The 13,700-nt window shown below is 39.0% G+C and overlaps 3 protein-coding genes across 5 annotated transcripts; 2 read left to right on the top strand and 1 right to left on the bottom strand.

The window, feature by feature from the left end:
- Window positions 1-91: 91 nt before the first annotated feature.
- Window positions 92-2,303, top strand: Arpc1 (Actin-related protein 2/3 complex, subunit 1A). Of its 2 annotated transcripts, none has more exons than XM_034320485.2 (7): window positions 92-406; window positions 571-790; window positions 855-1,115; window positions 1,188-1,478; window positions 1,634-1,728; window positions 1,814-2,083; window positions 2,153-2,303. In XM_034320485.2, the coding sequence occupies exons 2-7, from the start codon at window positions 724-726 to the stop codon at window positions 2,189-2,191; spliced, it is 1,023 nt and encodes a 340-aa protein (XP_034176376.1). In that variant the 5' UTR covers window positions 92-406; window positions 571-723; the 3' UTR covers window positions 2,192-2,303. The 2 variants fall into 2 exon arrangements, with proteins under 2 accessions (XP_034176376.1, XP_034176366.1); XM_034320475.2 differs by having other exon boundaries at window positions 95-406; window positions 1,550-1,728.
- On the bottom strand, window positions 1,708-13,677 carry Polr3H (RNA polymerase III subunit H). 2 transcript variants are annotated; one of them, XM_034320644.2, is made up of 12 exons: window positions 13,377-13,677; window positions 13,135-13,318; window positions 12,922-13,062; window positions 12,731-12,855; window positions 12,603-12,658; window positions 7,689-11,316; window positions 7,467-7,576; window positions 7,106-7,279; window positions 5,131-5,206; window positions 4,366-4,718; window positions 3,811-4,210; window positions 1,708-3,465 (listed from the first exon to the last, which is right to left on the bottom strand). In XM_034320644.2, the coding sequence occupies exons 1-5, from the start codon at window positions 13,485-13,487 to the stop codon at window positions 12,605-12,607; spliced, it is 615 nt and encodes a 204-aa protein (XP_034176535.1). In that variant the 5' UTR covers window positions 13,488-13,677; the 3' UTR covers window positions 1,708-3,465; window positions 3,811-4,210; window positions 4,366-4,718; window positions 5,131-5,206; window positions 7,106-7,279; window positions 7,467-7,576; window positions 7,689-11,316; window positions 12,603-12,604. The 2 variants fall into 2 exon arrangements, with proteins under 2 accessions (XP_034176535.1, XP_034176525.1); XM_034320634.2 differs by having other exon boundaries at window positions 7,689-11,591; window positions 13,377-13,676.
- LOC117602376 (uncharacterized) lies at window positions 3,324-10,998 on the top strand. Its single transcript, XM_034320300.2, has 7 exons — window positions 3,324-3,463; window positions 6,875-7,233; window positions 8,015-8,308; window positions 8,431-8,722; window positions 9,481-9,676; window positions 10,149-10,297; window positions 10,581-10,998. Exons 1-7 carry the CDS (start codon window positions 3,367-3,369, stop codon window positions 10,727-10,729), a joined length of 1,536 nt encoding a protein of 511 aa, XP_034176191.1. The 5' UTR covers window positions 3,324-3,366; the 3' UTR covers window positions 10,730-10,998.
- Window positions 13,678-13,700: the final 23 nt, after the last annotated feature.

The following is a 13,700-nucleotide window of genomic DNA, read 5'->3' as shown; positions in this document are numbered from 1 at the left end:
TTCTCAAAACGTTGATAGTAAATTTCAACAGAGGACGCTGCGATAAAAATTGCAAATTTGCACAGTAGATTTCTATCTAAAAGAACATAACCTTACAAGGGTGCCTTGATAACCCGCCGTAGGCGGATAAACTGTCAATTCTGGTGTATTTAGAAAAAAGTGTTGTGTATTATATTATTAGCCAGAAATTTGGAAAATTCGTGTAGACTGACCAGAGTCCACGAATTTTCAAAGGTTTTCATACAAATAAGTTATTTCAACAATTGAAATCAGTAAATTGATGAAGTACCTTAACACTTGAACGGCGGGGCAGATGTTGATAGGCGTTTAAAAAAGCTAAATGATTGATGCAAATTATATCAATATATAAATTCGGATAATTTCTCTCATTTATTTGAGAGCGCAGGTAACTTCATTAGTTATTTTTTTTAATCATGGCATTGGTACTGTATCGGTACTAACTGTTTCAATTTCTTTCAAATGTTTCAAATTTCATTAAAAAATGTTAAGAATTAAAGAGGTTTCAAAGGCTTTAACAACTCTTACTTTCTCGCTCAAATATGTTGACAGTTGGAGAACAACGCGATTAACGACCAGCCGTTTAGTGTTGATACGTGACCGCGCCCGTACATATATGAGCGATTAGCTGCGGAATCATCGCATGTTTATTTAAACGATATCGTGTGTAAATTTATCGAATTCTTCGTGAATATTGTTTGCAAAATGACCGAGGTCCACAGCTTAGGTGTTGATGCTATCAGCTGTCATGCTTGGAACAAAGACAGAAAAGGTATAACCTTTGTTTAATACAATTCATGTATGAATTAACAAACCCTTTTAACATCCTCTTACAGAAGTTGCTATTTGCCCAAATAACAATGAGATTCAAGTTCATAAACATACATCAGGCGGTTGGAAACTATTGCAAAACTTGCAAGAACACGACATGCACGTCATGGGTATTGATTGGGCACCAAATACCAATAGAATAGTGACATGTTCTGCGGATAAAAATGCGTACGTTTGGACACAAGAACAAGATGGAAAGTGGAATCCTGCGTGGGTACTTTTAAGAATAAATCGAGCAGCAACATGTGTAAAATGGTCTCCATTAGGTACACAATAATTTTGAAGAAATTAGATGAAATTATGATGGATGAAACTAAACTATGTTTATTTTTTTATAGAAAACAAATTTGCCGTTGGATCTGGAGGTAGAGTAATAGCTGTTTGTTACTTTGTATCAGAAAATAATTGGTGGCAATGTAAACACATAAAACGCCCGTTAAGATCCACTGTAACTACAGTTGATTGGCATCCAGACAACAAAGTATTGGTTGCTGGTTCCACAGATTATAAAGTTCGTGTTTTTAGCGCATTTATTAGCGATATGGAGGATGCACCTGGAAATGGTCCTTGGGGTCACAGTAACACATTAGGAACATTACTCGCCGAATTCCAAAATACTCCTAATGGAGGTAAAAATGTTTTTCTATTATTAATGTAAATTATACTTGCTCATGATACATACCGTCTCATTCACGTCCAGGTGGATGGATACATTGTGTTGCATTTAGCCCTTGTGGTAATAAAATTTGTTGGGTAGCACATAATTCATCCATATGTATAGCAGATGCTACTAAAGGAAATGCAGTTATGAGACTGTACACGGAGCATTTACCGTTTTTAAGTTGCGTTTGGATGGGGTCCAATTCCATTGTCGCTGCGGTATTTATAGATTTTTTTTTTTTTTATTATTTCCAGTAACTTCTAAAATAATCAGGTACCAACAGATTATTCTCCTTCCTTTTAGGGCCACAGTTGTATGCCTATGCTGTATTCCGTAGACGACAACGGACAATTATATTTTGTATCAAAATTAGACAACACTCAAAAAAAAGAAGCTGCCGGATTATCCGCTATGCGTAAATTCCAATCGTTAGATCGCCAAGCTAGAAGTGGTACAAATGATAATGCCTTGGATAGTATACACCAAAATACTATAAACTGCGTCCGCAAAGTGTCGGATAACGAGTTCAGTACGAGCGGTTTGGACGGTCAGCTCGTAGTATGGGATCTGAAGGTAAAAATCTTACAATACCATGCCATACTATATTTGAACGAATATGGAACTTCGAATGATGTGTTTTAGCTTTTGGAGAATTCCATTGCTGGTCTGAAGATAGCATAAGATCTTTTTTTTTTTTTACATCGAAGGAAGATGGAAGATATTACATCAAACGCAAAGATGTATAAATGTTAAATCTAAAAAGAAAAGAAAAAAATATACGATTTCTCATTAACCTTTCGATGGTATCAATCTCCCCTGTGCTGTAACCATACCTTTCTAGAATGTTTGTCGCTTTACGGTCACGGTGTATGCCGTTGTACGAGGAACGGCGGCGGCTCCGTCGATCGAGCGGTTTGCATAGTTTCAGGCGTCGCGCCGTGTACGACGGTTCACCGATCGTCAGGCGTAAAAAAAAAAAAGGTGGTTCGCGCCTGGAAACCGTACGGTTGCGTGGCTCGAGTGGGGAGCAGCCAGACAAGTTCAGCGCGAATATCGATTCAGTCTCGCGCAAACCACCCCCATGTACTGTGCCCGTTGCAGCAGCTCCACCTTCTAGCTTTGTTTTCCGCTCGGTGTCATGACTGACACATAAACAGAGAAAGACACCGTGGTAAAAAGCTCTCGGTTACATCGCGGGGAGAAGAGATACGGTGACGAGTACGAAAAGAAACGATCATCGTCGATAAAAACCACTTAGCCGATGATGCTTATCGATTCGCGTAAATTATTTTTCCAAGAGTCATTCTGTCGTTTGCAAGTGAGTTTGGTCAAGTTTGTTAGATAAATTCGGCGAGAGAGGATACTCGTGATTCTTTCCCAGTATAATTCCAATTTTCCTTTTTCGTCTGGTTTTGTGAGCTACGGGCTCCGTTGATTAAAATAGATCCTTCCAGTAAAACGTTTCATCATTGATTCGCGTTGTGTCGAGCTACCTTCTGCTCGAAGGGGTTGAAGTCTTTCGTTGGATGCTCCGCGTCTCGACCACGCGCTCGGTGATAATAAATCTCGATGGGTATCGGATACAACGAAAAAATCGACACACGAACGGGTACGTTCGATACAATTGATTCGTACAACGCAAGAAGAGTCGCGTGACTTTCGTCGTGGACGGGGAAGAACGCGGTCTACGGAGGAAAAAGAGGCGCAAGAAGAGGAAGAAGAAGAGAGAAGAGTCCGGAGTTTCGCTAGTGTTTCCCTCGAATATGAAACGCTTTAACCGCGGCCACGCGGATCCGTGTTCGTCTTGACTACGAGTCGCGGCTGAGCAAAGGGAGTGCGCCTCCCCTTCTTGAGAGATGTCTTCGATATCAGCCCAAGGGGTCGTCGAAAGAGCCAGCGCCGAGTTGACCAAGAGAATCAACGGTCTGGGGTTGAGAACGTCCAAACATCATGGTCTGTAAATTACCAAATTATTATTATTTATATTCTCCAACATTGCTTGAAGAAATCTTTTATGTGAATAATTCATACAATGGAAACAATCATTTGGGTCAACAGTAGTTGACATTTTACTCTATTTTGATGTATGCAAAAGTAATGGCTGTGTTCCTATTATAAGTTGATATCGATTTGAAATTAGTGCACTACTATTTCTAGCAAATTGCTACACGTTACATAGTTAAAATCGACATCCTTTTGAATGAAAACTTCTTTAAACGTATGGTCTGTTAAAGAACTGCTGTTAGATTAATTTACGATCATTTTTGCATAGAATTTTTTCCGGTTATCGTACAACTTACCCAGTATTTTTTCCAGTATTTTGTAATATTTTTTTAACCTTCGTGCCAATCAATTTTACTGAGAATAATTCGCAATCAATAACGAATCGTTCGGTTCAGAGCTAGCCCGAAGTTAACTCGACCCTAACCCAGATCCAGCATATGTTCATTCTCTTTGCGCCTCGTTTTTTTTTTCTTTTTATTCCTTTTCTACTCTTGCAATTGTCATCCTCGTGGCCAGCTAGTTACGTCAGTCTTCTCGTCTCTCTCTTATATTCCCGAGCTAGACTTTTGAAGAACCGCCGAAACAGAGAGATTCTTGAATTTCTTCGCCCATCATTACGTAATCCCGATGACGAATTGATTTCTGTCGAATCCGCAACCCCTAGCCGCTTCCTTGCACCCTTTCTTAATTCCTTCCCTGCGGACAACGTATATAAACGTTATTTAAAACAGATCGTTCATTGTAGACGATCAAGATGTTAGCATTGAGTCACAATGAGACAGAAATTTATTTCTGGCCAGATAACTTATTAATCAAATTCATTTATCACTTTAGATATAAATCAAGATTACTTATTATTAATTCCAATCGTTATTAATTCTAAAACATTTGGATCCACATATTCTCCCCTGTCTTTTAGCCAGAAGATTTAATTTTTTTCGGTATACTGATCGTTCCCAACAAAACCATGCCCTCGTTATACCAATTTTCTTCGAGGATCGGTCGTTAAACGGCCACCAGGTGCTTTCAGTCGCAATCCAAGCTGCAATGGAATCGATAGCATTCGTCCTCGTACACGTGGAAACGTAAAAACCAAGTGCGTTTAAGTGTACCTCTCCCCATGGCCCTTCTCTTCGATTACCCTTTTTTCTTCTGCATCGAATTTTTCCTCAACGAAGACTCTAACATCTTGCTTCATAATTTTCTGCAACATCAAGGCAAACAAAGTATATTGAAACGCTATACATACCGTGCATTCAACGATCTTTGACTATGCACATTGTAATTAGCACTAAATTTGAATTGTAAGTTGCGTCACAAGTGTGATATCGCAAGGCAAGGGGTTTGAAACAAAAGACACGGTCGTCTACGTGTCCCGTGTTCGACGATTCAACCGCGTAGATTTATTTTGAAGCGTAAAATAGGCAATCACGGTGGCTGAATCGTCGCCAACACGTAGGCTGGCTGATAAAATCGCGGAGGATGGTCCAACGCTCCTCGAGGATAATTAATCATCCGTTTTGCGCTGATCGTCGCTCGAAAATCCGCTTTTAACGCTTCCTGAAGAGTAAATTGTCACGATCGGCTACGATCGATGTACCGATCTTCAAAATCACCTTCAATCCAGTGGAAAATAACTCTTCTATTTCTTGCTACTTCCGTGATTGCTTCATGAAGAAATTGATTTGCATTCTAGAAATAAAAGAGATCAACATTAATGTACATACGCAAAATTCCTCTCTGGATTTTGTAATTGTAAACGCGTACAAAATATTGATGTACATATGAATAATTTAATATGTTAACGATGCAAGCGGAGGTCACTGAAGATCTACATTATGAATTTATTTTTGTTAAATGATTAAAAACGAAGGAAGATAATACTGAATGCTGTTAAAATTATAATAACAGACAATTAAATTATAAAAGTAAATGATAAATAAAGTGATATTTAAATTGATAGATTGTTGAATACCAAAGAATTTTTAATATCAGAGTATCTTAACGAACGAACTTTAATTAATCTGTAGCTGTTGACATCGGTAAACATTGATGTAATCATCCATGCCTGATTCCGGAGGAAATTTTATACAACTCTAACGATAAATAAAATATACATCAACAGATAACATTCATTTGAAGTACAAATATTTTCTCATCGATTTGATTGGCAATCACTCGCCAGTCCAACAGGACTTTTTTAATTAAAATTTATAGAGAAGAATATTTACGGAAGCTGATCCATACACCGGCGATAAATTTAAAGTTGCCAGCATTTCAGATTGAATTCCCGTCTTTCGCCTCGAATACTCTGCCTTTAAACGCTTGATAATTTCAAGGAATTATTCATTTTATAACGATATATCGTTGGCCTAAAGTAACGATCGAAGAGGGTAGTTTAATTGCGAACGATGGGTGGGCACGATTCGCGAAAAAATGCTCGTCACGCGATAAAGAGATAGACAGAGGAAATAGAGACGTACTCGGAGCCAAATAGGACGTACAGCTCGAAAATAAAACGAGAATAACTGCTGCATCTTTGCCGAGTTTACCTTTGCAGAAACGCCTTTAATGCCACGCTCGCCAATATAATTCTACCGGAGGAAAATGCTTCGTAAAAAGAAAAGAGAAAAGAAAATTGATTCGATCACGTTTACACGGTTGATCCAAGATCTCGTTTCAATCGGACGAAAGTCATTCGAAATAGCCATTCTCTGTCTAAACGAAGTCTTTCATTAAACTTAAATTTCTCCTATCCCTTTAACTTTCTCAATACGCTTTAGAGAACAGTGATTAAAATAATACAAAAATCAATGCGGCAAGTCAACCTTCTAAAATGTAAAGTAACATTAAAATAAAAATGAGAAGTTTATTTTAACCCTTTATCTGGTACCCGTGTAATACCGAAGGTCGTGTATGTCCTACCATCGACCATTTCATGTTATTTATATATGAATATGAAAAGTTTATTGTTTCCAAGATATTTGGCTTGTTATCAACTATTTTATTAAACTCCTCAAACAAACGTATGAAAGCTATGATATAGTATCTGTGTAAATATGAATATGTCAAGTACGCTTATATATCATTTTAATGACATTAAATGGCTTTTATTAACGCGTTGACTGTCACGTGGATTAGTAACGTTAGCTACCACGCTCTGGAGGCGTTGAGGATACCGTCAAACAGGGTATTTTTATTATTCACAAAGCCCGTCTATTATTTTTCCTAATACTCTATTGTTTCGAAAAGTTTCGCATTCACGTATCCTCCCGGCTTAGGAAATGATCCGAAACGGTGTCGAATAACCGGAGAGAGGAAAACATCCTCTATATTCGTACGAACGATGGCATGTTTCAGGTGGGGGAAAGGCGAGCGTCATGGAACGCGTTACGAACGTGTTTTGCGGTAGCGGAGGGGTTGCCTATACGAATTTGCAGAGCGCGAACAATGCGAACGCAACCCCGGAAAAGCCGAGCAGGAGCGTACCAACATCGATGAGTAATATGCCAGCAGCGAACAACAAGAGCCTGAATAGTAGCAACACACCCAGCAGGGCCAGGATATCGAGGAACCGACCGAAAAACGTACCGCTCGCAAGCGGTGGTACAGGAGGCTACGTAGCACCCGCCACGTGGGATCAACTGATGCAAGATGATCACTTCCTTGGAAAATTCTTCCTATACTTCACCGCCGTCGAGAGGAGGATCTTGGCTCAGGTGCTGGATCTTAAGCTTCTTTGCTTGGTTCTTCGCTTATGTTCAACTAGATAGGATTAAATGTAACATATAGTAGTGAACAGGAATTGGTTCAAGGGTTTTAACACGTTCACAGTTTGGGATTTGTAGGCATTCACCTTTCGTTAATGAAATTGCGAGGTCTTGAAAGATCGTAGGTGTCTTCTTTTACAACTGTGAATGTGTTAGGTATCATTAGTAATTAGCCTTATTACCTAAATCTTAAGAAGATATTTTAAACGCTATGAATGATGGAATACTTCAAAATTCACTTTTCAGTATTTTCGAAATACACGTCCAAAGGTTGGGAGTGCAGTTTACTCATCTGAAAGAAAAATTTCTTTGTTAAATTGCAAATTACATTGCTACCCGTTTCGAAAACACAGCGGAGAATTAGAACGTATTTTTCTACCATTTGAGACAAGCCTGATACCTACCACTGATTTACAAACGAGTCACGAATAGGACAATCGCGAACAGAGGACTCGTTGTGGCTGTAAAGTTGCGCAATCGTCATCTCCTTGGACGTGTATGAGCGCATACGGGTGGAGGATGATTTTGCTTGGTCGTAAAATAAATCAAAATGATGGAAGACATCGGAGAGAGACGCTCCGTTAACTAGCTTGTTTGTTTGGAAGGCTTTAAGCTTCTTGGCTGCGAATAGATATTACTGTTTTATAGTCGGAATCACTACTTTGTTTCACTAACGGACAGTGAAATTCCTAATATTTTACAACTAGTAATTAATATAATTTTTGTACAGGTATGCACAAGATGGAGAGACATATTGTACGCTAGGCCAAGACTTTGGGCAGGATTGGTGCCCGTTATTAGGTGCCGCGAGGTGCGTGCTCTGCCACCAAATTCGCGTACACGGCTCTATGCCTCGTTGGTGAGGAGAGGGTTCCATTCGTTGGTCCTCCTGGGCGCTTCCGACGAGGACATCCCAGACCTGACGCATGGTTTCCCCTTGGCGCAGAGAAATATCCACTCATTGTCTCTGAGATGCTGTGCGGTTACCGACAGGGGTTTAGAAACCCTGTTGGATCATTTGCAAGTAAGTTTCTCCATGGAAATCAATTTAACCTTTTCACCGTGACAAAGAAAGGATTAATCGTCGGCAATGCGAAATTGAAAGGCAACAGATTTTCCTAATTATCTGGATTTCCATATTTTTAGGCCCTGTTCGAGCTCGAATTAGCCGGTTGCAACGAGATAACGGAAGCCGGCTTATGGACTTGCTTGACACCTAGAATAGTGTCGCTCTCTTTGTCGGATTGTATCAACGTGGCAGATGAAGCTGTCGGTGCTGTCGCTCAATTGTTGCCGAGTCTCTACGAGTTCTCGCTGCAAGCTTATCACGTAACCGACGCTGCCCTAAGTTACTTCCATGCCTCGCAAAGTAGCTCCCTAAGCATCCTCAGGCTCCAATCCTGCTGGGAACTCACCAACCACGGTGTGGTCAATATCGGTAAGAATCGTCCTCTCAACGGGTTGAAGCTACAAATTAAGAAGATTGAATGTCACTAAAGTTATTCTAACACAAAGATATTACTGAAGACTGAACAATCGCTGATGCAGAAAATTAACGTTTACTCCGCGGTACCGAATGAAACACGCCAGATGATAGAGGCGAAACAAAATTTAAGACCTTGAAGTTGCAAGAGCAACGTGTAGAAAAGGGGACGATTGCGACATCGTTCTGCATGAATCCAGGTAGAAATACGCGATGACGATACCGTGAAATTAAGTCAGCTGGTGTACGTATCCGGCGATTATAAATTTAGAATTAAGGAACACAGCTTTATTTAGCTTACAAGCTGTCAGCGATCGTTCAGATTCAAGCTCCTAGGTGAGTTGATGCTCCGAGGACAACGACCGGATGTCGTTATTTATACTACTTTGCGTTCGGAGATTCCTGGACATTTTCAAGCGGAGATGCGTGTAGCATGATAATTCTTAACATAGGAAAACAATTATACGTGGGTCTCAATCCTTTGTAGACATTCTGGAGGCTAGTTTACAGTCTTCGTGTCAGTGAGATCCTTTTCAATGAAAGTGTTAATCATTTACGTGCTAATTAGCCAGGAACACATCTCCCGTGTACTCTACTTGCTCTTAGTTCATCGCTTTGACCTAAAATGTATTTCATATCAGATATACGTATAACATATTTAATTCCTAATTTTCATAATTTATATCATGTTTCATCCTTTGTCTTCTCTACAGTGCACTCCTTGCCAAACTTGACCGTCCTGTCGTTGTCCGGCTGCAGTAAGGTGACGGACGACGGCGTTGAATTGATAGCTGAAAACCTGTCGAGGCTTCGTTCCTTGGATTTGAGCTGGTGCTCGCGAATCACGGACGCAGCCTTAGAGTACATCGCCTGTGATTTGAATCACTTGGAGGAGCTTACGTTGGACAGGTGAGAGCCCCTTAACCGGGACATCAGCCGGCAAACAGGGAGCGCCTTAAATCGCGTTAGCCCGTCATTTAGCCGCGCTGAATCCGTACGATCCGTTCGCGCTTCATTCATGTTCTAAATACTGAACGTGTTAACAAGCATTCTATTTAAGATCGGTCATTACGCAATAAACGTGAATCATCCATCGTGGAACGTTCAGACGTCTAAGGAGACGGAATTGCAATCTTCTTAAGCGACCGATTCCCCCGATGATGTACGACGCTTCGAACGTGTTTGATACACGTTTCTTGGCTCGATTACAGGACTTTGATCGTCTGCGGTTCCGTCTTCGAACGTTCATGCCAATTTATCGTTAATCGAGACGTTAACGTGATCATCGTAAACCATCATAAAATAATGCTCCCTCGTTTATACTTATACCAACGATAAGTCTAAAGATTCGATGACATAAAAATGGTACTTTCTCACTTAGATGTGTCCACATCACCGATATTGGAGTGGGCTACATCTCAACAATGGGATCGCTGAGCGCATTGTTCTTGAGATGGTGCATACTGCTTAGAGACTTTGGACTTCAGCACTTGTGCGGCATGAAATCCTTACAAGTACTCTCAGTGGCAGGTAAGATGAATCTAAGGCAAATTCTCTAGAACGGTGTTCCATATTTCCATATAGAAAGAGGATAAACATATTACCCTAGTAAAGCAGACCACGATTGGAATTATTCTGACATAAACCTTCCGTTTCCTCTCTTGCATATTAATGCTACTTAAAACTTTCAGCTATTCGATTACATTCAAGGACTGATTACGTTATCAAGCCACCTCGTTTATCCATTTCACCTGAAACCCATAAAATGTTTTTAAGTAAAACGAATCATTGAAAATATATTCATTATCCACAGGTTGCCCGTTGCTCACGAGCAGTGGCTTGTCCAGTTTGATACAACTTCGTCATCTGCACGAGCTAGAGCTAACCAACTGTCCAGGAACGTCCCAGGAGCTGTTCGATTATTTGCGTGAACATCTGCCTCGCTGTCTGATCATCGAGTAAACGATATCGTAGGAGGAGCAGCGTAGCTCCAAGGGATTTCTTCGCGTTCAGAGCCACGGACGAATTTTTATTCCTAGAAACCAGACGACGAGAAACGAAGCTGTTTCGTGTTAAGCAATACTTTGAGCGACGAAGGTGTGCACGAGGAACCGAGCCGATGCGTCGTACGAATAGAAGAGAAGCATTAATTGACGTCCAAACACGCGAAATACGAATGCCAGAAATGTTTTTCTCTCTTGTATAACGATTAAAGAAAAAAAAAAAGAAAACGGAAGAAAAGACAAAAAAAAAAATGATAAGGAAAACGCTAGCCCTTAAACGTGCAAAAGTAAACACGATACTAAGATAGAGAATAGGAATTTCTTTTCATACACCAGAGCTCCTATTACCAAACTGCACTCCTCTTTTCGCCGATTGGATCTAGGATGCTATGATCGCAATGGGTACATTTTTGTTACTTCCGTCAGCAACGAGAGGAGACAAGAAACCAGCCAGGTATCCAGGTTTATATTGTACAGAGTTTCACGCGTCGCTTGATGATAGAGAAAAATATAAACGATGAGACAGTTTAAACTCGTAGGTTCTCGCTGAAAAAGAAGAAAAAGACAAAAAATAATAAACGATGACGAATGTAGAATTGTCAGACGAGGCGTCAAGACAGACTCAAATGAAAATAGAAAAAAGAAAAATAAAAAAAAAAAACAGTTAGAACTGTGATAAAATTTTTATTATACGTATATTGTTCAACTTCGACGATTATGTTTAGGGCGTTGTTGATCCCGCTTGAAGAAAGTTGTAACATGTTAACTGCCATGGGGGGGGGGGAGGTCATCGGCACCGTGAATTCAACATTACTGGATAACTGGAAGAAAGAAAGATTAGATAGCATTGATATTATACTAGTTACGCCAGATAGCAAATAGAAAGCCTTACTTGAGCAATTGCAACTGTTGTGTGCTATATTATACAAGGACGTTTTCACTGTGGCAGTCAACATGTTAAAAATATGCGCGATTACAACGCGTTGCTTTGAGAAAAAGAGTTGCATAGGAAAAAAAAAAAAAAAAATGAGCAGAAACATTCCGGTTATGATTGCGCAGATTAACGAGGGGTTTTTATTTACCAGCCGTACGATTCGCGTGATTTGTTCGATGATACGTGTTGCTAAATTATAAAAATGAAAATGACGAAAAAAAGAATGATAAAAGAAGAAGAAATTAATGATCATTGCACATCTATGTATTGTCTAGATGAAGTTTTTAACTTATATTTTACCTACGTATATTCTGCTGTCATGTAATTAATGTTTCCTATATTTAAGGCTTACACCTAGCTAAGTTCTCGAAATGTTTTTTCATTAAATGTAACGGATGTATCGCAATATAGAGAGAGACGTATTTTATGTGTTTAATACCGTTAACTGTTTCGATGATTACTTGAGACAAATCAATGTTACACTATGCTCGAGTATCACCGCTCCATACGTGGGTGTACTGGATGAATTTTATGCCATCGTTGGAATGGTACGGGTGCAATGTTTTTCTTTTTTATGTTGACGAATAAAATAACTATCGATTAACTTATTACAATAACGTTCAGCATGTCCTCGAATTCTATCGAACTGAACTTATTTTTTGCGTGTTACCACATGTTTAGCACATAACGTCTTTGTATATATTGTACAAATAATGATTAATAATTCTGTTACCAATCAAAACTAAATATAAATATATCCGCACAGTGAAAGTTCTATCGAAAAAATCGGGGTTGCATGCGACGCCAATCACGGTTTTAACATTAAGAATGAAAATATGATTACACGATGGAATGTGCTGTGAAATAAAAATTTATTGATCTGAATTTATTTTTATACCATTAGCTGTTTTCCCACCATGTTAGCAATCCAAGACCTGGTTCATCGATAGCACCCTAGAATTAAGACAATGATACGATCAGAATGTAAGAATTGTAATGAATACTTTATCAATTAGTCATACATACTCCTAAAGTGTATGGAGATGTGTTTTTAGATTCTGACTTTTCAACACCTTCCCCAGACATATTTGGCCCAGTAGGTAATGCCTCTGTGAAATTTTCGCTCACCACTCTGAATCTTATAATTTCTCCTAAAAGTTCTCAATTGTTATTATCTTATATCTATTATTATAGATTATTGAATACTTATTGAATACCTGCATCCATAAATAAGTCGTGCTTTTCACCATCCCCTGTATCATACTCCCATACCCATGCTTGTTCCATTTGATCAAATCTTGAAGGATGCTGCAGTTTATGAGGTGGAATTACAATATCTTCGAAAAATCCTAATGTTACTGCAAAAGTTCGAATTTTTTAAATATAAGCCTGCATTAGCAACAACATAGACTTTATGATATAAATGTTACCATGAACACCATCAACGCTACAGCTGCGTATTTTTCCTATTAGAATTTCTTCCATAAACGGACGAAAGACAATAAATCGAAATATTACTTTGGTATGAGAGGCGCCATCGCCGGGAAAAATATACGATTCCTCGATTTTTGTTATGTCGTGTAAAGCAATGCAAAGACCAACATTGAGATAAACCTTGAACAAATAATTGATTAGTGATTTAGCAAATTTAAATTAGAATATACTAATTCACCTTATTAGCTAGTTTCCTGTTAAGTTCATCGGTAACAGCATCGTTTAATTTTCGTTTGAATTCCCATGGTGGAATTCTGACTGTGTCTTTCAATTCTGCGAGGACAAACATTTTTACGACATTTGATTAATTTTAAACTAACGAAATAATACTTGTTATTTTCATTTACTAACACAACATTTATCTTTTATTCCTTTGACAAATGTGTGAAACAATATTCTTGTTACACATTCTTATGAATTCTAAAGTACAACATTAACCTCCATCGGTGACTACAGATCCAACATGACTGGACATGCTTTTGTTTTTCGAAGGGTTTTGAAT

The sequence above is a fragment of the Osmia lignaria genome, chromosome 9, assembly GCF_051020975.1.
Source record: "Osmia lignaria lignaria isolate PbOS001 chromosome 9, iyOsmLign1, whole genome shotgun sequence".
In the NCBI taxonomy this organism is placed as follows: Eukaryota; Metazoa; Arthropoda; class Insecta; order Hymenoptera; family Megachilidae; genus Osmia; species Osmia lignaria.
This window is presented reverse-complemented; position numbering and strand designations above follow the sequence as displayed.